At 39.8% G+C, this 24,373-nt stretch overlaps 2 protein-coding genes across 7 annotated transcripts in view; both read left to right on the plus strand.

Moving 5' to 3' along the window:
- The first annotated feature begins 3,728 nt into the window (after window positions 1-3,728).
- On the plus strand, window positions 3,729-18,661 carry PGF (placental growth factor). Of its 4 annotated transcripts, none has more exons than XM_034418122.3 (7): window positions 3,729-4,449; window positions 8,690-8,732; window positions 10,247-10,443; window positions 12,205-12,281; window positions 14,532-14,561; window positions 14,652-14,719; window positions 16,180-18,661. In XM_034418122.3, the coding sequence occupies exons 1-6, from the start codon at window positions 4,393-4,395 to the stop codon at window positions 14,710-14,712; spliced, it is 465 nt and encodes a 154-aa protein (XP_034274013.1). In that variant the 5' UTR covers window positions 3,729-4,392; the 3' UTR covers window positions 14,713-14,719; window positions 16,180-18,661. The 4 variants fall into 4 exon arrangements, with proteins under 4 accessions (XP_034274013.1, XP_087730393.1, XP_034274012.1 ...); XM_034418121.3 differs by having other exon boundaries at window positions 4,007-4,449; window positions 12,190-12,281; XM_087874267.1 differs by lacking the exon at window positions 14,652-14,719.
- A 3,638-nt stretch (window positions 18,662-22,299) lies between these two features.
- The window catches only part of RPS6KL1 (ribosomal protein S6 kinase like 1), an 18,056-nt gene continuing 15,982 nt past the window's right edge, over window positions 22,300-24,373 (plus strand). Inside the window, exons 1-2 of one of the 3 annotated variants that reach the window (XM_034418119.3) lie at window positions 22,300-22,648; window positions 23,909-24,215. In XM_034418119.3, the coding sequence (XP_034274010.2) occupies window positions 23,981-24,215 (235 nt within the window). In that variant the 5' untranslated portion in view covers window positions 22,300-22,648; window positions 23,909-23,980. Of the gene's footprint in view, window positions 22,649-22,671; window positions 22,875-23,908; window positions 24,216-24,373 lie in introns of those variants that run through there. The other 2 variants (XM_034418120.3, XM_087874273.1) reach the window with 2 other exon arrangements.

Consider the following 24,373-nt stretch of genomic DNA (forward strand, 5'->3'; position numbering starts at 1 on the left):
CTGCCAAGTTTGAAGACCTCTGTTCTAAGTCAATAAGATCGCTATAGATACCTTGTGATCCTTGACCATTCATACTGAATTCTTCATTGGCTTTTCTGAAGCCAAACTACCATAGAAATGATTGCAATATCAATACAGTTGACCAGGATTGCTGTTACAATGAAATGGGCAGCATACAAATTTAATAAATAAATAAGTAAATAAAATAAAATACGCATCTTATTGCAATATGCATCAACCAAGTAAAAAGTCACATCTCTTCCAATATTGGCAGGGCTTTACTATATAAACAAGAAGCAAATCTCCTATTCACTCATACTGATGATATTACCTAGCTGGGTAGTGAAATGTCTGCAAGCAAACAATTAAACTCTAAAAGCACCAAAAATTCCGCAGTTCAACCCTGAATTACAGATATTCTATTCCAATGAGCAACTTCTTTATTAGACAGACATCAGTCAGATTGCAGACCATATGGATGGGCAGGAAGAGTTCAACTCTTTCTCTTCCTCTTCTATTAACAAAAAACCCACCCTTCTAAATTTATTATTTGCATTTTAATATGTGACTTATGCTTAGTATTTGAGTTTCCCATTCCTGATAAACAAACTAGTTATTTTCTACTCTATGAGTACATTTAAACAAGTCTTCCCCAAACAAATGCTTTCTAGAAGAGTTGGACAGGTTACCATAAAACTGACCCAGTATAGCTAGTATAGCTGGGAATTATGGGAGTTTTGGTTTGGTACATATGAAGAACATACACTGAATGAAAAAGACCTGAACTTTGAGGAAAGTCTGCTACTGAGGGACAGACTGCTCCTGGAAAAAATATGTTTTTACATAGCTGTATATTCCTGACCAAGGCAGGACAAATTAGGATTAAAGCATTCCTATTATATAATTGTGCAGCTTCTACCTGAAGCATCCAGTACAAGCAAAACCAAACTTTCACCTTTATGGAGCTGTTAAAATTGAAAATAGTGCTGGGCAGCAGAATGTTCTTTGTTTATTTTATTTCAGTTATTTTGATTTACACCCTGCCTTTCTACTCTGGCAAGTTCTCAAGACAGCTGGCAAACATTAAATCCAAATCTTACATTTAATTAGAAATAAGAATTGGTTTATTTTGACTCAGATCGCTGGTCCATTATTCAGCACTTTCTACCCAAGTTTCAAAATGTTCTGGTAAAATAAGAATGTCCTGAACATTATACACTACTTCCTCCAAGCAGAAACTAGAATTAATTTTTTTTCTTACTGTATTTAAATATTATTTTTACAGCAAATGCCTCAAATACAGCTTTCAAAGAAATAAAATCCAAATGATAATATATAAGTCAAGTCACAATAAACATTTAGATGGCTGTAAGAAGCAATAGTGCAAAAAACAATGACATGCCAAAGAAACCTAATTGCTTCAAACCAAAAATCTGTCAAAACAGTCACTCTATTATTATACTATAGGGTGCAAAATGAAGAAAAGTTTGACACTTACAATCAGCGCCATTTAGATAAAAGAAATCAAGTGGAGGTGTGGATACTCCATTGAATTCTGCATCAATGTGTGTGCCATGTTGATGCTTGTTAAAAGAGACAGGAATTTGATTATATACAGTCAGGCCTGTTATTTTGGTTTTTTTTTTTAAACTTCCCATGGATGCCCATGCTTATTAGGATTGGCAAATACAAGAAGCCCCTTTACATGCATGCAATGAATCTGATTCTTGGGCCAGCCAAGATTCTGCCCCATTCGGGAGAAATTATACTTATAAACAGGCAGCAAACCCCACGCTCACTTGTACTCATGATGTTACCTAGCTGGGTAATGAAATCTCTGCAAAAAAACAACACGCGCAGAGACCAAAGAACTCCATAGTTCAACCCTGAATGTAGATATTCTGATATTATACATATGAATTAATATTTACATCTGTCTTAGCAACATACTTACTCTGTTTCACAGCAATTGAGTAAAACCATATGAACAATTCAAACATCCAGGGTAAATTTCATTAAAATTAAAAAAGTAAAAAAAAAATACAACTAAATATAGAACTATAGAAAATAAAATACAAAATGTATTTATTTATTTATTGGTTCGATTTATATGCCGCCCTTCTCTGGACACTCAGGGCGGCTTACAGTGCATTAAGCAATAGCCTTCATGCTTTTGTATAAACCTGCTTAGTAGGGCTTTCACCTCCCCACCCCCAGCGGTGTTCTTATTATACAAAGTCAGCTTATTGCCCCCACAATCTGGGTCCTTATTTTACCTACCTCGAAAGGATGGAAGGCTGAGTCAACCTTGAGCCTGGTGAGATTTGAACTTGCAGTAATTGCAGGCAGCTGGTGCTACTTAACAGCACTTTAATCTGCTGCGCCACCAAGGCTCAAAATATGGAATACAACAATTACATGTATTTAAAATGTGGACAATTAACTACTCACCCAATATTTATACAGTGTGCATGTTATGTCACTTCTGTGTTTGAAATGAAGGATGTTTGAACTCTCTTAAGATGGACTAACTAAAGAACAGTGCCTAGGACTGTCAAGGTCACGCATAGATAAGGAAGGCCTTTACAGGTAGCCATGACAAAACTAAGGTGTGCAACTCTGATCCTCCTTTGCAAATACTTAAGTGCAAATTATATAGTGCAACTGTTGAAATAAGTTTTAGGCTGTTTGCCCATATGCCAAATTGGTTGCAGTTTTCTAATGAAAGCTTTCTATAGACAAATCTAAAGAAGGGTGGGATTAATCTCATGTTGCACACAGAAGTGCCGTCCTTGTATTCCACTCTCAAAGGCATCCCGTTACAGATTTCAATGAGTGTCTCCAGCTCACATCCATAGGTTAAAATCTTCTAAGAAAGTGCTTTTCCAAGCATCATGATTGGTAAGTAATGTATCTTTAAACAAGAGGGTATTTTCCTACCAAGACCTGCTTAGTTGATGTTCTTGTTGTTTTGGGACCATTTTAATTCACCCTCTTATTTAAACGAAGTTCATTGCTTTTGTTCTGCTTGATACTTTCATTGTCCTGTTAAGTCACAGTATTAATTGAAGGATGATACTTTGTACTCTACAGTATTGTTCTAACCTATTGCATCCTCCTCCTCCTCTGTTTAGCAGAGACAGCCAGAATATAAAACTGAATAAAAATAGCCACTTGGGATTAGATTTTAGCTATCTTGAAATATCAGGAAATGGTAATTATTTATTTTGTCACCGTTTAATTTTCTTCTATCAGGGACAAAGAGAAATGATTGAAAAGTATTTTTGAGTCCACCTTATCCTTCATTTCAAATGTTAGTTTGTCCATTTCCGCACAATTATAGAACTTTTGGATTATCAATTGGTCTGTTGGCAGTTGATCAGTTAAGGTAGACTCAAAAGGTTATATAGCGTTGAATAGGTGGTATAATTGGATAACTCGTAGAAATGAGAGTAAATGTAAAATTCTGTATAATAATAATTAACAAATATGCACCGTTAATAAGATAATGGACGTGAGACCAAAGTCACTTTTTCTTTTTATATATTGTCATTTGTATTAACATATGTATCTTGTATATACATGGTATAACATCTTACTTTTTATATGTTTAATAAAGTTTTGTTTTTAAAATTAAAAAAAAGTATTTTTATTGTGAAAAAGTGCTTTGATTAATGAGATAACATGCACTTCCACTGGGGGTGTGTCTGGGGGTGTGAACAGATGCTACTATTTCTCCACCTCAGGCATCGAAAGGCTCCTGGCCTAAGAACCTCTCATGAGGAAGGCAGGTAGGGGAAGGTGAAAATCAATAAATGGCAAGTAGCAGGAATTCCCTGGTAAGTCTCCAGGCTATAGTTCACCCTCAGAAGAAAAAACACCCTCGGGGAGCGTGTCTCGGAGCAGGCAGGCGTTACTCAACAACCCTGGACCTTCCCGCCGGAGTCACTCGGGCTTTCCCGCAACAGAGTCCTCTTCCAACACGTCCGCTAAGTCAGCCAAACGATCCCGGCGGGCCACCGGAAACGCCCTCCAGCGGCAGGGCAGGGAGCGAGGGCGGAGTGCCAGGGGCCGTGGGAGGAGCAGGAAGGCGGGCAGCCTTCACATGGCCCTGCCTGGGGCGACAGGAGCGACCCACGCTCTCCCTCCCCCTCAGTCGCTGCAGCCTCGGGCGGAGCGAGGCGAGCGGCGGGCTCTTGGAAGCGGCTCCTCGCTCGGCGCGCGGGATTGGTACCTGATTCAGAGGCTCTTCTTCGCGGAAGCGACGCGGAGGAGCCGGGCAGCTCGACGCCTTTGGCTTCGTCCCAGACAGAGGCTTCCCAAAGCCGGCAGGGATACCAGGTTTTATTGACTGATCGTGGACGTCAGTCGTGGAAGGAGCTGGCGGTCGCGATGCAACTTCTCCGAGGTTTCCTGGTAGCTCTTGCTCTGCACGTGGTGGGCGCTCAGGTGAGGTGAACTTTCGGAACTGGCTAATTAATTAATCGTTTGGCGGGTTAGATCTGTCCGGATTTGGGGGCGGGGGGGTGCTATTTCGCGTCCCAGTGTGCCTGCTGGGCGTGCGATGCCCAGATCCGCTGCTCTCCCGTGTCATTCTCCTTGATCTGGGGGTAGGGGCTTACGATTGTGTCCCCTGGAGAGGATGAAACGAAAAATCCCTGGCGATCGGCGCTGTCTTTCTTTACTAAAACGAGAAGAACCAAACGGGAACGGACCTCGTCGGAAGCGTTTTGCTCAGGTCTCAGAATTGTAGGAGCTACACGGTCAAGTGTTTCACAGATGAAGAGCGGTACCTCAAGACACACATTAAACTCCCTGTGGTCCTGGGCGTAGTTTTAAGTCATCTGACCTGAAAGCCTAGTTGTGTAGGGGGTGGTTAAAGGTGTTTAGTTAGTAGAAGAAGGGTAAGAGCTGCACGTGCCCAGAAGCTGCAAGGTAGAACTTCAGCACTGAAGAGCAGAAATGGGGACTTGGATAAAACTCTTGATGTGATAGAGTAGGATGTAGAATCCCCCAGCTTGGAAAAAGGGGTAGAGGGAATTCCCAACACAACTCAATTTAGAAAACATTGATACAGTCATTTTGATTATAGATATGGGGACAACTTGATGGAGAACCAAATTTCAAGTTTAAACTCAGTAGTGTTTTGTTAACATTCTTTAATTGCCCCTATCATTCTGACGTACAGCATGATGCGCTTTATTTTCCAACCTCCTCTACAGTTTCTTATGAGTGAAATGCAGGATCCAGACCCATACAATAATCCGAGGACCATATTACTGCACAGAACATGGTTTTCTCTTTTTATTTAGGTTTTTCAAGCTTTTGCAAAAGAGAAATTCAGTTATCTCAGTTCTGCAGTTGATGCTTTGCTATCTCCCCAAGTATCTCTTTTTAACTCATCTGTAAAGTTGTTATGTCCACACACAGACAATCGGAGCCAGGGGAGTCCTGTGCAATGAGGTCACTGAGGTCAAGAACAGTCTGGCTAAAAGCACCACAGGGTAAAGAGTTTTCCCGAATAGGCTTGTGTATGCTACACAAATTGATTTGGAAGAAGTGCTCTAAAAAATAAAAGAGAGTTACGTGAGTGGAGAGGGGTGGGGTTATTCATAGCTTTACTATCTAGTAGACATGATAAAAAAATAAAACTTTTTTCAAGTTGAATTAGACTCCTGATACCTACATGGACACATCCATGCTGTTTTCATGGCAACGATACAGAAGTGATTTGCCGTTGCTGCCTTTATTTTATTGTTACTCCCCAGGACAGTTTACAGCCCTGACATTTCTAGTTGATCTCCTACCAGATAGTAACCTGGTTTGATCCTACTTAGTGGGTTCTACATCAGGCATAATACAATACGAAACGGGAAGGAAAGAAGGAAAAAAGAAAATTAAGAAAATTGGTTTGCTTAATGACGAGCTGAATGCAGTTGAGGAAGAAGAGGTGGCTGGTTTTTCTGCAGAACTGATGGAATGGCTCATCTGCACGACTTAAATGACTCTTATTGGGCACCTTCTGCCCTTGGTCTGCTCTTTGACACTAGATTGGCTTTCTTCAGCTCAACACTCTCTCTGGTGTTAGACTACAGTTTCCAACATTCCAGCCGGCCTGGTCACAGAGACTGAGAACATGGAGATTGTAATCTAGTGCATCTGGACAGCATCAGATTGCAAAAAAATCCATTAGTTTCTGAGTCAGGTTTGGAATAAATTCAGCCCGTGTGCTAAAAGTAGTATCAGGTATTAGCTAGTAGGAAGATTAGATTTTAGTAGCTCAGTACAATCATTTGTTGGGTCAAACTTTAGTTGACTGCAGAAACTTTCAATTGCAGGAATACTGGCTAACCCATCCAGAGTACTACTTAATATATACAAACAATCTACAGATTTATTCTCGGACTAAAACAATATAATGTATATAAAACAGGTAGTGATGGATTATTTCTGTCAACCTTTGTTATTTACTGCAAATGACTGATCATTTTTCATTTTTATGCAGGTCAGGGCATCAAATTATTAAACTTCAACTATATACAGCTGTTTGTGCTTATGTAAGCATTTCTTAGTGCACATTGGTATGAATTAGTATGAGTTACTTCAAAGTAATAACAATCAAATTCATTAACTGACTGAATAAAATTTGGGGAAAATTCATCTTTCTGTATGTAGACGCTTATCCAAAGTATGTTTTTCTTTTACCATACTCTTTTCATATTGCTATTTTCATGCCTAATTTTAGGACTACCAAGCTGCATTTCTAGCATTTAATTCTATTTTATCCCTTTCTCTTCTTTTCCCCCCCATTCCATTTAATCATTAAGGACTCTTCAAATCTTCCTCCACCTTATATAAATGTTAGCATGGCCAGATATTGGAAACTGTGTGTTAGACTGACACCTTGTGTTTCTAATACAAAGTTGGGAACTGCAAGAATGGATAACACCATCAAATGAATCATAGCAAGATGACTTAGACATGACAGATGCTGAATCTAAAAGTTTTCTTCTATATTTGATTGGGTAGTAATTTTCTCTTCTTCTATGTATGTATATGCCAGGGCTAACTCAAGACATTTTGCTGTTTCTCGTGAAAGGACAACTGCATACACAGAAATGAATCTGACTAGTAGTTAAAACTTATTTCTATTCTGGCAAGGGAACAGCATCCTTATTTCACATTTGAGACAATAAATAGTTTTAGAATATTCAATCAGATTACAAACACAAGTAGAATTCTGCTATACATCTTGACTATTGCAATACACTCTACCTTTGAAAAGCATCCAGAAGCTCCATTTGGTTCAAAACACGGCGGCCTGCATGGTTTTGTGCATATTTGTGTGAATATTTGTTACTACTCCTGTGGGAGCTGCATTGGTTGCCGATTTGCTTCTGGGTGCAATTCAAGGTGCTGATTATCACCTTTAAAGCTCATCATGTCTTGGGATCAGGTTATCTGAAGGACCGTCTCTTGCTGGTCACATCCACCCAACCCACTAAAGTGGGGAGGCAAGGAATGTTGATCCCGACCCTAAGGAGGTACACACCTGGTGGGACCCAGAAGAAGGGCCTTCACCATGGTGGCTCCCTGCCTCTGGAACATCATCCCTCCAGAAATTAGATGGGCCCCCATTCTGACACTCTTTCGGAAGGCCCTAAAGATGTGGTTTTCCCAGCAAGCCTGGGGAAACCCAGAGTGGGATGGAGCCCATTAAATCACTGATATGAGTGTTTGTTGCCACTGGGGGGTGGGGGGTGGCAGGGGGTAGTGGTTATTATTTTATTATTTATATTTTTCCTATATTGTGTTTTATTTTCTGTAAACAGCCTAGAGTCGCCGTGAGCGAGTAGGCGGCTATATAAATTTTCCAAAACAAATAAATAAATCAGGGTGATCTGACCTGGCAACTTTTGCTACCATCTCCCCATCCATATTTTAACTAATCTCCAAAAGGCATCCAATAAACCCATAGAGTATTTGAAATCTTCCACTCTGAAGGCGGAAAGATTTGATTTTAGAGTGGGAGGTACAGTCTCAGAAACCCCCTTACATCTATCCTAGAAAAGTCTAGGACCCTTTTTCTTCGATCTTGATAATATGTTAAAAAGCAATTTTCCATGGGTATGTTGGGACTCAGCCTGTGGGTCAAATGAATCCTTTTCTGAAAATCCATTCCCAGTATTTAGAGAAATGTTTGCTGCTAGGGATGAATTCCTTCTCAAGAGGGAAAACATAAAAGTAAGTAAAAAGAGTATGACAAGGATCATTCTTCCTACCCTTATTTTCTGCTGGAATGAGCTTACCAGAACTTTGGAAGACATTGTCTTTACTTTTAGATCTTTTACCAAACCATAGGTAGACCTCTCCTTGTTGCTAATGGATGAATCAATGTTTGAACTCTAGCAAACCCTGAGATGAAGTTAGTGGACACTTCCCTTGTGTTATCGTTTGTTTAATGAAATAACAAGATTGTCACATATCTCTGAATTCAGTTTTGTAGACACGGAGTTTGCTACTCCCAGGATTCTCAGCTGTAAGCCATTTGTAATTAAAAGTCTGGTTGTTACAGTTCCCAAACATGTTGGAGAAGGGTTGTGGGGCATGTTATGTCAGCCTTTCTACCTTTTTATGTCTGGAATGTATTGGGAAAATGACCTTTCCCCCTTTCCCCTTCTATTCCCAGAAGAAAGACGTGATTCTTCAGAACAGCACTACTGATAGAGCAGGTGAGTATGAAACATGTGAAGCATGACCTTCTCTTATAGTGTGGATTTGGACTATATATTTCTGTCTGTCTGTCTGTCTAATCTATAATGGGAAGAGTCTTGGAGGCTGTTTATGCGCTCTGATGCTACCCTTTGGATTTCTTTTAAAAACCCTCCACCCTTTTTGAGAATCTCTTCACTCTTGATTGTAACGTCTCATGTTACAATCCAAGTTTTTCCTTTCCCTTTTTCAATTACTACTTTGTTTATTTAGATTATAAGGTCTGAAATAGTTGAAATCTGTAGAAATTGATTTAATAAAAAAGGGAAAACGCTATGGTTTAACTAGCATTTTCTTTGAGGAAAAGCAATATGAACACAGTGCAAGATTTTCTTCCGTTTTCCACAATTCCAATAATTTTCACATTCCCAGCAAATACTGTTCGTATATTTTTTTTAATCTTGCTAAATCTTACAAAAAATCAGTTTATTGTTACTTTTAATATGATCGATCTTGTATTAGTCCACAATTTCCAGTTAAATGATTAAGGTTCAAAGTATTAATGGAAAAGACCTTTATTCTACATCTTGAAGAACCATGGCTATTCAGTAGATGCAAATCCAGTATTTTATTTATTTATTTTTTACTTGGCAGACATCATTGTGCAATGAGTAATGATTCTTGCCCTTCAAAAAAAGTATGTTGGGTGAGGTCGGGGAGTGAGATCTCATAAAAGCTCTGAAATTTTTCAATATTTCCTCCATTTTTGGAGGAATTTTGATTGGACTCTCAAAATGATTGCAATTTAACCTGTGGGGTTGTAGGCATCATTTTTAAGGGACATTGGATCTCTAGAACTCATGAGTGACATGTTGCTAGCCTCGAGGGAGATAGTGCTAAAACAGAGGCAAGGCAACTTCCTACAGTCATAAGATGGAAGGTGTGGAAGGGATGTTGGAGAACATCTTGTTTTATTCCCTGCAAAGTGCAGGAATCTATAGTATTCCCAGCAGGTGACTCTCCAGCCTCTGTTTAAAGCTTTTCAGCAACAAAGACCCTACCATCTCTGAAGGAAGTCTTGTTGCACAGCTCTTGCCAATTGAATGTTTTTCCAGATGTTTGACTAAAACCTACACCCATGTAATTTAAGCCCATTATTTTTGTCTTCTTCTTTGGAACAACCCTGAAAAATTATGTCCCATCTTCTACATAATAGTTCTTTACACATTTGAAGCAGTTATCAAGTCTCCCCACAGTCTTTTCTCCAGCCTACACCTACGCACCGCCTCCAGATGTTCTCCAAAGATTTTTTCCTTCCAGATTCCCTGTCTTTTGGATTGCTGTTCTCTGGAGACACTCCAGCTTGTCAAAATCTTTCCTAAAATGTGCCCAGAACTGGACACAATATTCTGATGCTCTCTGACAAACGTACAAGAGAGAGATACAATGGCTTCCTATGTGCACTTTCTGCAATGGATATATAAAAAAACTGGCAACTAAATACTTTACTTTTATACTTCTTTTCTTTTTTTAGTGGTATCCTTTTTTGATGTTTGGAATCGCAGCTCCTGCCAGCCCTTGGAGAAACTGGTCAGTGTTGTATCAGAATACCCACATGAAGTGGAGCACGTGTTCAAACCGTCCTGTGTTTCTTTGCGTCGCTGCTGTGGATGTTGTAGAGATGAGGCACTGCAATGTGTCCCAGTGGAACTGGCCAATATCACTATGGAGGTAGGTGAGAACACTATAGTTCCATTTATCCTGGAGCACAGGGTCACTTCCTCACTTTCTCTGCAGTTAGCTGTCAATGCTTGCTTGTTTCATGGAAATGCAGTTCAGAGTTTGCTTCCAAGAAGCTAATGTTCACTGCTGAGGTTCCCATAGAACTGGAGCTGTTCTTAATATTTTGGTTAAAAGCTGTATATTATTTTCCCATCTTTTCAAAACTCTACAGCTCCATTGTGTAGGACAGTTAGATGGTATACTTCAGTTCAGTGGTGAAATCCAATTTTTTTTACTATCAGTTCTGTGGACGTGGCTTGGTGGGTGTGGTGTGGCATGGTGGGCGTGGCAGGGGAAGGATACTGCAAAATCTCCATTCCCACCCCACTCTGCGGCCAGCCAGAGGTGGTATTTGTCGGTTCTCCAAACTACTCAAAATTTCTGCTACCGGTTCTCCGAACTGTTCAAAATTTCCGCTGCCAGTTCTCCAGAACCTGTCAGAACCTGCTGGATTTCACCCCTGCTTCAATTCCCAGAATTGCTCAGCTAATATGCTGCCTGAGGAATTCTGGAAGATGAAGTCCACACATCTTAAGATTGCGGAGGCTGAGAAATGTTGTCTTAAGACATACAAAGGCAGTTCTGCCATGGAATCAGATGAAGGAATTGCCTTAGAACCAGACTGGATGATACATTTACATTTATGTATGAATTTGTATAGTATTCTTTTTACTTTAAGGATATGTGTGTCTGTTTATATAAAATTGGGACAACATAGGTAATCCTAGCTTACCAACTACAATTGGGACCAGCAATTATCTTATTAAGACCAGCAGTCCTTAAGGTAGAGAGATCACATGGTCATGATTTATAACTTCACTTCTGTGTTTTGCATTAATTCTGCTTGTTGGAAGCCAGTTGTGAAGCTGGCAAATGATGATCATGTGATCGGGGGTTCCGGGACAGTTGTAATGCACACAAGTCACAAAGCACTTGAATAGCAATCACATGACCGCAGGACTATGCAACAGACATAAATGCAAGGATTTGAAGTGATTTTCTCTCCTCCAATCACTGTAACTTTGAACAGTTACTAAACAAGGCAGTTGGTGAGCAAGGACTGCCTGTAGAAGGCGTGGAGATGTGGTGAGTCCTATCTGCCTTATGGTAAGAATTGCTTTCCCCGAGTCTGCTACTTACCTAGAAGGGGTTATCCGATGTTTAGCTAAATAACTATTTGCCCCATTGGAAAATAGCATGAAAAGAAGTTAAAAACAAATATCCCAACATTGCCCAAATTCTGCTTATTATTGTTCCTCATGGGTTGTTATTTTTAAAAATAAAGCTCAGATACATCACATGGCTCCATATGTAATGGAGTACTTGGAGTGGTGTGCTGGCTTGTGACAGCTGATTGTTCTGGAATTTTATGGGATAAGAGCAGAGCTGAGCCTTGATGCCTTGTGTACCAATCAGCTGTTCCGTGGTGGAATGGTAGCAGTGGGAGCCAATGGAGCTGGTTATTAAATATTTCTCAGCACACCACTATTTACATGCACAAATTGTTTTTAACATGTTGTCTTGTCTGGCCAATAGCTACAGGTGGCCAAGAAACCTTCTCTTTGATTGTGAAAGAAAAACACATTGTTCTTTGTTAATCTACGGCTCTGGGGAACAGAGTCATACTTTAAAAAACTGCTCTTTGACCAAGTGGGAGAAGTGAAAAGAGATAAAGATGCTCAACAAATTACTTAGATTTTACCCTTTCAGCTCAAGAAGATCAACCCAGAGAATCAGTTACCCGTCGTGGAGTTGTCATTTACTGAACACAGGAAATGTGAATGCAGGTGAGCAACTTTGCTGTGGCTTTTGGTAAATGCATCTGGTGCTTCACAGTGTCCAGATTAGGGAACAAGGGAAAGCAGGCTTTTAATAAACCCTTCTTGAGAATCTGCCTCTTCGTTGAGGTCTTTGCTATTATATTTCAGAAACTGGTACTTCAGACTTCCTGTTAATGTCACATGACATTATGCACATGAATGCACATGAATTGCATTAGAGAATGGCAGACTTTAGATTCACAGGGTCAAGTTTTTATTGGAACACAACTCCAGCAACTGAAGCTGTGTAAATAACTGTTATAAATTTAAAAATATATATATGGTTTTGTGATTAGCACCAGTATCAAGCTTATCTCTCCGTTCATACAAACATCAGGTTTTCCATTAGAGATGCTTTTCCTATAATCATGGTGTAAAAGAGAAAAAAGAAACTTTTGTATTGTTAATGTTAACTAATTTAGAGTCAGAAAACTTGACTTCAGGTTTATAACAGATCACCCAGATATACATCATTGTTCTGAAATAAATTCTGCTCACAGTTACTCTAATTGGGGCAGTGTTTTGGCTGACATCATGTTAATAAGATTTACCAATCCCCACCATATTTCATCCTCTGTATTAAAAGGAATATATTTTCACTGGGTTCTTCAAAACCTAATTTTATTTTTCCCATATCCAAATCAGCAGTTGTAAGATTAAATTAAGATTTCCGAGAGATCAAAGTGTTGACTTATTTCTTTCTTTGCTTCATGAGCTCAAATATGCAATTCTCAGTTGGTCTTTATATGATTTTTCAGAAAGAAGATTTTGTTGGTTCCATTGGAACTAAGCCTGGCAGGATCATTAAATCTCTTACTCTGCCATTCCTTAAAGTCATTAGAGTTTAGTGTGCAAACAAAATTAATCTGAATTGGATAAAAACTTTTTCATAATTCTGCTAAACAGTTTAGGAATGTGTTTTTTTTTAAAAAAAAAAAACTAAAAAAAGAATTAAGGCAAAGTACTCAAGAACTGAATTCAGTACCAAGTGCTACATTCTGTGTATTTTCTGTGTTCCAGTAGAAGATCAGTATGTAGACAGTCCTGCAAATATCATGCATGCTTGTTGCTTAATAAATTGGACACCATGTGATGAAATATGGCAGAGGTAGCAGCTGTTCCAATTCAGCTGTTCTCCATGACATTTGGGACTTTTACAGATATCTCATCTTTGCTAAAGGAAGGAAGGAAGGAACAGCTTGTGTCCTGCTCATGTTCTGGCATTCAAAAATAATTATGCATCAAGTTGATCAAACCTCTAGAACAGTGTTTCTCAACTTGCAACTTTAAGATGTGTGGACTTCAACTCCCATAATTCCTTAGCTAGCTATGGGGAGTTGAAGTTCACACATCTTAAAGTTATCGAAGTTGAGAAGCACGGCTCTAGAACTACCCAGAATGGAAGAACTCATAGTAATATATGGGTACTGATATGCACTATTAATTCTTCTTATCTTCTGATGATCATGCTATATGCCTTCTTTGTCTCTTTTGAAACTTTCATTGTTTGGATGTTTTTCCCCCCTAAAATCCTTCCCCCCACACCTTTGAATTTCTTATGAAGATATAATCTTCCTACAGTATATAAGCCAATTCTTTGCAGAGTGGCATTATTAGGCATTTGTTGGGATTCCTGGAAGACCCATTATAAATCTGACATATCCGGCTCCAGACGTCATCTCACACTTCATTTATTACTCTGAAGCGGGCTGAACAAACAAAGTCTTGTTATACTTGAGGCTTTGGGAGGGAGGGATCCCTTAGAGCCTTCTCTAATTACTCTTGTTGAAAATAAACAGGATTTTCTCTTTCTCATTGCAAGAGAAGGCTTAAGGAGGTTGAATAGAAATTGATAAAGAAGAACCCCAGTAAAAATCATAAAATGCTGACCCTGCCTTCTTGAGTGATGTTATTGTAGTTCTGGTCTTCTTAGAAAATGTCAAAATCTTCCCCATTTCTGCTCTAGATTTCAGCCTTTCTGTCCACTGTTGCCATTATCAAAGTTGCTGGAGATTTCTGAATCATCTAGCACACAGCCAGCATGATGGTAAAGGCAGTGTAGCATGAACTATATTTACGGAGCAAGGGCTGTGGGACACTCTTTTAGGAATCTGCCCTTTCCCTTGACTGGGTCTGTAGCATCACGTCTTCAAGGTGCTCTGTATGTATGTGGCAGACCTCACCATATGCTAAAAGTGTCTAATTCTGTTCCGCCAGGCCCCGACAAGATGCTCTGAAGTCAGGGAGGTAAGTGGCATTACTAAAGATTCTGGAGGCTGGGACTCTCTGCAATGTCTTATCTCCCATCCACTCTTTTCCCCACCTTTCCTCCAAAAGGAGGAGGAGACTCAAGGGACGCAGCAAGAAGAAGCGGGCAAAGCAGAGACCCAAAAATTGATCTCTATGTGAGTATCAACAGCAGGGAGAGGAAAAAGAATACTATGGTGTGTGAGTCATAAGCAGAGACCATCTTTCCTTCCATCAGTACCTGATTTGGCTTCTGGACCATGCAAAGCCAGTGGGGGTGGGGGGGAATCTTGTTGGTCTGGAAAGCTCATCTTTATAAATAAGTATTGCATCAGTGTGGATTCAGCTGCACCCATTTCCCCATTCTCTGATTCTGATTTTTTTTTTTTTTTTTTTTGGCCGATGGTAAGAGTCTGACTAGGCAGCCATAGCTTTTTTTTGCTCTTCTCTGTACTCTTTTTTTTCATGGCTACTTAGATAATGCTTCTGTCAAACGATCTGAATGAGTGGCTATTTAGCTCCATAGTAGCTAATGAATGAGTGAGCATAAACATGGTGCTAACTAAACAAATGTTGTATAGTAACACCTGCAACCAAATCAAAAAAAAGGAATAGCTTAATTTACAGACAATTAGTTTTAAGGAAGGTGCAGAACCAATGAATGTCCACGCACAGAGGGCAAGGGGGGAAATTCCAATGTTGGGCTGGAGAAATGAAACTTGATTCTTCAGAATCTGCCTGTGGCAGAGTGCAGGAACAGAGCTCAGATCTGTGCTTGGCTGGAGAAACAAAGCTCAGATTCCAAAGATCCAGTTTTTGTTTCTCCAGTTCAGCATAGAAATGTTCTTCCATGGAGAGAAGAACTCATGTGGCCAGCAGGAGAAATGAAGTGTGAATATTTAAGATCTGAGATTTGTTTCTCCAGCCCAATGCAGGAGTTCCTTTCCATGCACAGGTGGGAGGGGGAACCTGGAGTCCATTTCTACATCCCAGGAGTTCCCTTCCTTCAGCAGGCAGTTCTTTCACTCTGTCTGCAGAACAATTCACATGATTGTTAATGATCACAACTGGAAGAGCCAGGATTGTGATCATTGAGTGAAGCAGTCATGTGGGCTATTTACTTAATAATCACTTTATTCAATGACCAAGATTGTAGTTGTATGTCAAGGACTACCTGTAATTGCCATATTCTATGGCAAATAGTTTTGCCTTGTTCTTTTGAAGGGGAAAAATAATTCTGTTTTGAGATTGTCAACATAAAAACATTGTGCTACAATGTTTTAAGATTGAACCTAAATGTATTCCTTAGAAGTTTACTTTGGAATAATAAACTAATGTTTGCAGCTTAAAGAAGAATTCAACCAATAGGAGAAATTCACAGAGGTTTTACACACAGTGGAATGTAATTTTATTTTCTGTATCTTGGTTTTCATTTTAGATTTTTAATGTAGCTATTAGCATAAATCCACCTTCTGTCATAATGCATTTATTATGGCAGAGCAGAAACCAGAGTTTGCACATAGGGTAGGAAATGTAGTTCTAGCTGCCCATTTTCCATGTTAACATCTTTGGGTGTTTATTTATTTGGTGCTGAACCTCTTCTGTGCTTCCTTTCCAGGTGTACCATTTGATGATAGTTGTTGCTTTCTCAGCCAAGGGCAGTGCCACAATGCCTCTTTTTAAATGCTAAATCCTCTTCAACATTCCTCTGCAATTACAATTTTGACTGATGAATTCAGGGGTCTGGTAACAGCTTGCTCACTTGAAGTGCCAGAGCAAAAAGGGAGGAGTAAAGACAACATCCCAGTGAGAATATGTCAGGACATTCTGAAGGAGATGTTTTTTTATATATTTATAATTGCATCAGAGGACTGCCCCAGGATCAAGTGAAGACCTGTTTATCTCAGTCCATTTCCTGTCTATACAGAGCTAATATTTCACTCTGATTTCTGCAGAATTGAGAGTAAAATGGAAATACAAGAAAACAGCAGCTGGTTTATGTTTTAAATATTTGGAGTTTGGAGAACTTAAAACTATTAAGACAAATGCGAATACTTCCTCCTGGATTTTTTCTGGATATTATCTCTCAGTTGGGAATTGAGAAATGAAAAGTTTGAGCTACACTTTGCCAATCCTTGTTTAAGTCTTGTTTTTCACCAGGGTTAATATCTGGAGTACACTCCTTCCTATAAAAGATGTCTAAAACAACAAATTAACCTTGATAAATAAGAGCTAAAACTCCTTGTCAAGTAAGATTGTAGAAGTCAGCATTTTAGAAATCAGAGCCCTAGGCAAGGAAATAGGGAGCACAGAGATTGTGGTTCCTGCTCAAGTTACTGCCAACTTAGTGTACATGTAGGCCTTTATTCCACTAGGAAAATTAGTTCTGGAATATCCCCGCAAAATAATTTTTCTCAAGAAAATATAATGTTGTGCTTGACATGTTTTGCTAGCTCTTCTGCATATCTTGCAGTGGAAATCATAGTAACTGCTTATCAGTGTACTGGATTTTGTTCATACATGTAGTCCTCAGTTTGCGGCCACAATGGAAACCAACATTTCCACTGCTAAGCAAGACATTTGTGAAGTGAGTTTTGCCCCATTTTACAACCTTTCTTGCCACAGTTGTTCAATGAATTGCTACAGTGGTGAAGTTAGTAACACGGTTGTTAAATGAATCTGGCTTCCCCGTTGACTTTGCTTGTTAGGAGGTTTCAAAAAAAAGGTGATCACATGACCCCAGGATGCTGCAACCCTCATAAGTACATGCCAATTGCCAAGCATCCAAATTCTGACCACGTAACCATGGGGATGCTGCAACAGTCACAAATGTGAAAAATGATCATGTCACTTTTTTCAGTGCCATTGTAACTTTGAGCGATCATTAAATAAACGGTTGTAAGTCAAGAACTACTTGTATAACTGGTTTAGTGGTGGTGAGGGAGGACGGTTGTTGAAAAAAAAAAACAGTTCACAAAGTAGGTAAATTCTCTGGTCAGCCACATTGTAGACAACCCCATAACTGATTTAAGCAGGTTCAAGCAACTAATTACCTGACTAGATGGCTCGGTGGCTAAGACACTGAGCTTGTCGATCAGAAAGGTTGGCAGTTCGGCGGTTCGAATCCCTAGTACAGGTATCCTGCATGAGCAAGGGGTTGGACTAGATGACCTCCAAAGTCCCTTCCAACTCTGTTACTGTTATAATAATATATTCCTGCCTGTCCATCTCATTGTAAAATAGTGCAGGTTCACAATCAGTCCTAAAAGAAAAGTACCGTAAGTTCCTGTGAGCTTTAAAATAATAGTGCAACTGAACACAGAAATAGGTCTTGTTTTACCCTGAGATTTAAGTGCTAACCTTAATAATTGCAAGAAAGTGTACAAGATCACTGCTAGATTTTAAATTAGGTTTTCCAATTTATGGAAAAGAGTTTTAGAGACTGTGGCTATCCAAAAAGCACAGATAACAAAAAGAACAGATAAAGACAGGTATTATGCCCATCTTATATAAATTTCTTGAGGTTTGAATAAACATGGAAGAAAATTGTGACGTGTAAATTAAGAACCCGAATGATGGGAAAGGTGTGAAATTGAAATATAAGAAGTTCATAAAAAGTATAATGGCATACCTTTTGCATGCAACTCTTGCAATAATCTGCTATGAGATGCTATGTGTGTCTGTCTGTGTAGTGTGAGTGAACTCAAACTGAAATAGGTGAATGGGAAATAGTAACTGTTGGTCAAGAAAGAACAAGCAAGCGTCATTATGTCTTCATTATTCCTGTACCTACAGCTTTTACTGATTCATATGAAAACAAGGTGGAATTTTCCCGAGACTCTACATTTGTGAACTGTTATATTCGACAACATCCATGAAAGGAAAGCGAACTAAATAGACCATTAATTTAACCCAATGAAGTATATTGCTTCTTATATCATAGTAACTTAATGGCAATATATTCTTGGTCCTCCTGGTTTGAAATATTTTCTTTTGTGTAGTAAAATAGCACATGAGTTCCTGCTTTTTCAGTCAATGCAGTGCAACAACATTCCAAATAAATGATTCTAAATAAAATCGCTTTATAGTCAAAACCCAAATGCAGATTCTGAAAATATTTTTATTGGCTCACCCTAGTTCCTCTTCTGAAAAAGAACTTGTCTTCTCTGGATGTATGAGAGATAAATTCCAGTTGTGATCCTTCTGAATTGCTGAATGATATACCAGAGATAAAGAAAGCACAATCCAATATGTTGGGCTATTAAAGAAGGCGGCCAGCATGCTTCCTATGTGACTTGAGGCAAATAATTCAAAACTGTTCCTTTGCAATGTGAGTGTGATAGACTAGGAAACTTGTAAAAATAAATGCAGCATGCCTCTTGGAATGCTTTTTTTATTGTAGTAATGATAACCAGATAAATATCTTGTGAGAGGTTGCCAAATTTTTCTTTTTAGGCAATTATTTTCTGTCTTGTAATTTCACTGACTGGAGAGTCTTAGAGATGTCAACAATTCAGTTGTTTAGATTGGCTATCTATTTAGATTGTCTGAATTCTTGATCTGGAATATAGCTTTGTGCTTGATAGAGAGTTCCAAACCTGAAGGAAACTTCTTACCCATCTGCATAAGAATGCAGAAATTTCATACAGGATATTGTTCAGAGGTGGGATTCACTCACCTTCCCTACCAGCCTTCTGCACATGCACACTAGTCGCACATTATGTCTGGATGGGTGGGCGGAGCCTCCTGCAGTCGCTACCAGTTTGCGTGATCTGGACAGAACCAGCTGAATCCCACCACTGATATTGTTGTTAGGATAGGAACTATAAGACATGATTTTTTTTGCTACTTTCTGTGGTTGGCATCTTTTTTCTTTCTGGATAGGAAATTTCCCTTATGATTTTTTTTTCAAATTTTCAAGTAAAATCTCACAGTATTTACTAGATATTTCTTGGGTTTAAAGTTGTAGCAATGGGCACCCAAAATAATCCATGACATGAGTTTCCTTTTGACCTTGAAATAATCTAAATTGTATGGCTATGTATCTGAATTTCGAAATGTTTTATTCATTTTTCATTCTCCCATGAACCTCCAGATTTTGCCCGCTTTCCAGTGATTCCATACTAATCATTGTTATTCACCCATTGGGCAGGAATCCTACCTTGGTTTTAAAATTCTCATTCTTAGTTATTTATAAATAGGTGATACTGTTTAGATGACTTTTGAAATGCCCCACAGGAAATTCCCAGTACGAGACATCTATAGTTCAGAATGCAACCTTCTCTCTGGCAAGGACAAGAAAGTGATGGGAAAAATGCTTTTGTTTGCCATATATAGAATCAAATTTTCCTTTAGTCAATTGCACTTTTCCCCATATGACTGAGAAAGACAGAATATGAAGTGATATGAGTGCCAATATTAACAATAAAGAGGTTGAGCTTGAAGTCTCTGAGCTTGAAGTCTGTAGAGATTCTCAGTCATCCAGGTCATGGTTGTTCCAAAGGTGCTTTTTCAGGAGGCAACTGGACTTCCTTGTTTTTTCTTTGAAGACATTTTGCTTCTCATCCAAGAAACTTCTTCAGGTCTGACTGGATCCTTCCATTCCCCACCATCCAGTCAGAACTGAGGAAGCTTCTTGGATGAGAAGTAAAACGTCTTCAAAGAAAAAACAAAAATGTTCAGTTGCCTCCTGAAAAAGAATATCTGAGCTTGGTTATTTTCTTGCAGACATTTCATTACAGAAATTAGGTAACATCATCTGTGACTAGCACTGATCTCTAGCATGGATGATGTTATGTAGCATTTTTTTTTTATTTGATTTATATGCCGCCCTTCTCCGAAGACTCAGGGTGGCTTACAATGTGCTCAGCAATAGCCTTCATCCTTTTGTATATTTATACAAAGTCAGCTTATTGCCCCCACAAACTGGGTCCTCATTTCACCTACCTTAGAAAGGATGGAAGGCTGAGTCAACCTTGAGCCTTGGCGAGATTCGAACCCTGCAGTAATTGCAGGCAGCTGGTCTTAATAACCAGCTTAATAACAGGGTGCCTTAAACCCCTGTACTACCAAGTGATTTTCCCATCACTTTGGGTAATGAAATGTCTATTAGAAAACAACCAAGCTCAGAGAGCTAAAGACTGTTCATTTCCACTCTGAATTACTGATATTTTCTTTAATGCTCCCAATAATACTTCATTTAGTACCTGACTAGTTCCATGACTTATTTTATTTTATACTATCTTAATTATAAACAAATGGGAAAACAAATTTCATAAAACTAATGAATCATTTTTTCCCAAGAATGCTGGAGGCTGCACAGAACTACTGAAGGAATTTGTAGAAAGTAAGAGTTGATGGCTGAGGCTAGTGTTTGACTGGAAATAGCTCACTTTCTAAGAAAAAGGCTGAAGTGATTCAGAAACTACATGGTAAGAAGGATATCATTTTCATCTGTTCCCCTTGTGAAAAACAGATGGAGAATATAACAATACATTCCCCAAATCTATATTCTCTGGCACAAAAAGTTTGAAGATCCTTAGATTATAATATTTTATGTGTTATTATTATTAAGTACAATTGAAGTACCAAAATTTCAAATAGAAATAGTTCCTGTTAAGGTGTGAGTTCCTTCTAAAAAAAACCCATTTCTTTGTGTCTTCCGAGAAAGAAATAGTGAACTGAAAATGGTCCCCCTTTTAGCAGCAAAACTGCAGCAGAACAAACATTCAGCAAGCAGACTGGCTTTTCATATTTCTTCTCTGGGTAGGAAGAGGACTGGAGATCACCCAAAAGTGCTCCAGACAATTGCTCCTTGCAAGAAGACTGCAAAACAGCAATCTCCAATGGGTTTAAGAGCTCTGGGAGATGAGTGTGGTATATCCATTTTGCAGAAAACATAGCGGGCACCTTTAAGGATATTGGGTTTACTGCTCCTTAACTATTTTCAGCTATTAGTAACTTTTGATTAACATGTTTTACAGCACTGGGTGAGTTTCTTTCAATCCTTAGCGAAATCAGTTTTAAATAATAATTTAAAGGCTTAATTTTTTTTTTGAACAAACAGCACAAAATGGTTAGAACCTTGATATTGGAAAATTACAAATGGACTAAGGGTCCAGATAAATTTGAAATAAGATTTTGGAATTATACGTTTTGTAAAGGACGTTATTTGTACAGCCAGGCATGAAATGAGAAGGAAGTGCTGCAAAATTAGAGATAGTTAATTGCTCAAACATACTTTCTTTTCAAATCGTGATGCTTAATTTGACGTTGTATGGCAGAGGTTCAGGGTAGGTTATCAGAAAATAGTTGCCCCCACCCCCCGACCGTTTGGACAACCAGGGCTTGCCGTCAAAGAAATGATTGCGCTGTGGTGTCCCGCAGACATAGAATAGTAATGATTGCACGGGAAAGGGGTGTGTGTGTCTGTGCGTGTGTGTGTGTTTTTTTTTTGGGGGGGGGGAGGAATAGTCAGCAAGAAACAAAACCCGTTTTTTGAGAAGATACACCAATTTCTAATCTCGGAGTACAATTGATCATCCTCCCTCCTCCTCCTTCTGCCTTTACTATCTGTTCATTCCTCTCCAAGCCCAGCATCTTTCCTTCCTGAAGCGGGAAATCCTGACCCCCCACCTTCCCGGCCAGCCCCTCCCGTTTGTCCATGGTCCTACGCTAGCTCATTGGACCCCGCAGGCCGGCTCCGCAAACGCCGGAGAATCCCGCCGATTGGAGCTCTATTCTAAAAGACGAGAGGATGAGCTCATCCTCAACCAATGGGAGACCACCGCGGACAGCCACCGCCGTACAAGTTGCAGCCTACACCTGATTCCTCGGGTCGTTGCAGTTTTTACTCACGCCGAGATGGATACGGGCGTGGGAGGTCCCGTTTGCCTCATCTCCGCTCTTACTAGCCTCTCGGGGCCATCAGCTCTTCAAGGTATTGGTGAGACTCGTGGATATCTGTGAGGCCCACTTCCCTCCCTGCGCCTTCTGGGGGCCACCTGTCTCCTTGCCGGTCCAGTTGCTCCGTCACGGGTTTGCATCATCTCCGGGATGATTCCAGTAACCGCAGCGCAATTTCATTGGTAATTCGGTCTCGGGGTGGAGTAGGCAGGGCTAGGCGAGGTCAGTTCCTCGTTCCCCTCTCGATGGCGAAGGCCGCCCGATTGCTAAGCATTGATTCTGCAATGCTAGCAATGGATGCTTCCTTCTAGCGGCGTCTTACTTAAAGCCCTCTGGGATGCCTGCAGTAGGTCAAGCCAGAAGGAGCTTCTCCATGAGAACATCTGTGCCTGCACTGTGGGAACCGAGGTCTCGTATACCTCCATTTTGGCTGGGGCGTCCAGCATGAAAAACAATGAGCCTTTACCATATTAGACTGGTCTCAAGCCGTTAACAGCTACCATTGCATTTCTGCCTGACCCCACAGAATCCAAAGTAGCCGCTGGATTTGCTTCAGCCTCCTTGCAACAGCTAGGGCAGTGTTTCTCAACCTTGGTAGCTTGAAGATGGGTGGACTTCAACTCCCAAAATCCCCCAGCCAGCGGTGCTGGCTGGGGGATTCTGGGAGTTGAAGTCCACCATCTTCAAGCTTCCAAGGTTGAGAAACACTGAGCTAGGGGCATCACATCTGGACTGAACCCATTCAGTTAATCCCTGGCTGGAAGCAAAGAGTTAAACATCCTCTTTGTTTCTTAGGCCCACTTAGTGGTTGTTTGGGGTTTTCCTATGCCAATCGTATAACCCATAATAAGGGGTTGCCCATTTATTTTAATTTTATTGCTCCTTTGGTCCATTCACTCAAGCAAATTTTAAGTAGTGTGATTCTTCACCAACCTCATCCAGTGGTCCTAAGGTTGTGCCCCAGATATCAGATCTTAGCCACTTGCTGCTTCTTTCTCTAAAGGAGAGCTGTAAGGTCTTAGTTTAGTATCATTGATTGAAAAGTTGGTTAACAATGGCTCTTTATTACAATAATTCTTCATAATATAGATATTTGCAAATGTTGCAGATTTTAGTTGCCAATGTAGTTTGATAGAATAACAGAGTTGGAATAGCTTTAGATGTGGATTTAATTACTCTTCCCCCTTTTTCTTTGGAAGCCTTGTTCATTTTGCCCTGACAGCACCACTGGGTTTTGTTTATAGAAGAAAAGTTCCCTATTTTTTTCAATTCTGCAAAAGGGAATCTTTCTTCTAAGGTGCCACTTGTTGTGACATGCAAAACACCTATGTTGACAGTCATAGGTATATCTGTGGCTGTTCATACTGAGGTATATGTTTCCTCATTTCTACCCTGTATGGCTGTAATGCATAGTAATTGTGCCTTTGTCTCATGCATTGCAGGATGTAGATGGTAACAATCTGTTGAGAATGGCTACTTCTTAAGGAGAGTGTCCTTAGGATATTTTTTTGGAAATGGATTCAGAGTCCTGTAACCGAGCTTTCTCCCAGGCCCGTGTATATCTGGAACAAATTAGAAGCCGGGTTGCACCAGGGAGTATTGACATACATGGTCCTGGGAAGCGCGACTACCTGGTGGATGCAGCTAAGCAGATCCACCTGGCTCTGGAACGGGATGTAAGTGAAGACTATGAAGAAGCATTCAACCACTACAAGAACGGTGTGGATGTGCTGCTCAATGGGGTGCAAGGTAAAATGGGGTTGTGAAGTATCTTGGAGAAGATGGAGCTTGGAAGCAAGCAGATTGTTTGGTGGGTTGTACTCAGGGGTGAAATCCAGCAGGTTCTGACAAGTTCTGGAGAACCGGTAGCAGAAATTTTGAGTAGTTCGGAGAACCGGCCAATACCA

The sequence above is a fragment of the Pantherophis guttatus genome, chromosome 1 (assembly GCF_059756535.1).
Source record: "Pantherophis guttatus breed Tessera chromosome 1, ASM5975653v1, whole genome shotgun sequence".
In the NCBI taxonomy this organism is placed as follows: domain Eukaryota; kingdom Metazoa; phylum Chordata; class Lepidosauria; order Squamata; family Colubridae; genus Pantherophis; species Pantherophis guttatus.

Excerpts from the sequence above, each read along its gene's own strand:
- PGF (XM_034418121.3), top strand. The coding sequence starts at position 4,393 with ATGCAACTTCTCCGAGGTTTCCTGGTAGCTCTTGCTCTGCACGTGGTG. Across the intron at positions 4,450-8,689 it reads TGCACGTGGTGGGCGCTCAG|AAGAAAGACGTGATTCTTCA; the intron begins GTGAGGTGAACT and ends TTCTATTCCCAG. Across the intron at positions 10,444-12,189 it reads TGGCCAATATCACTATGGAG|ATTTTACCCTTTCAGCTCAA; the intron begins GTAGGTGAGAAC and ends CAAATTACTTAG.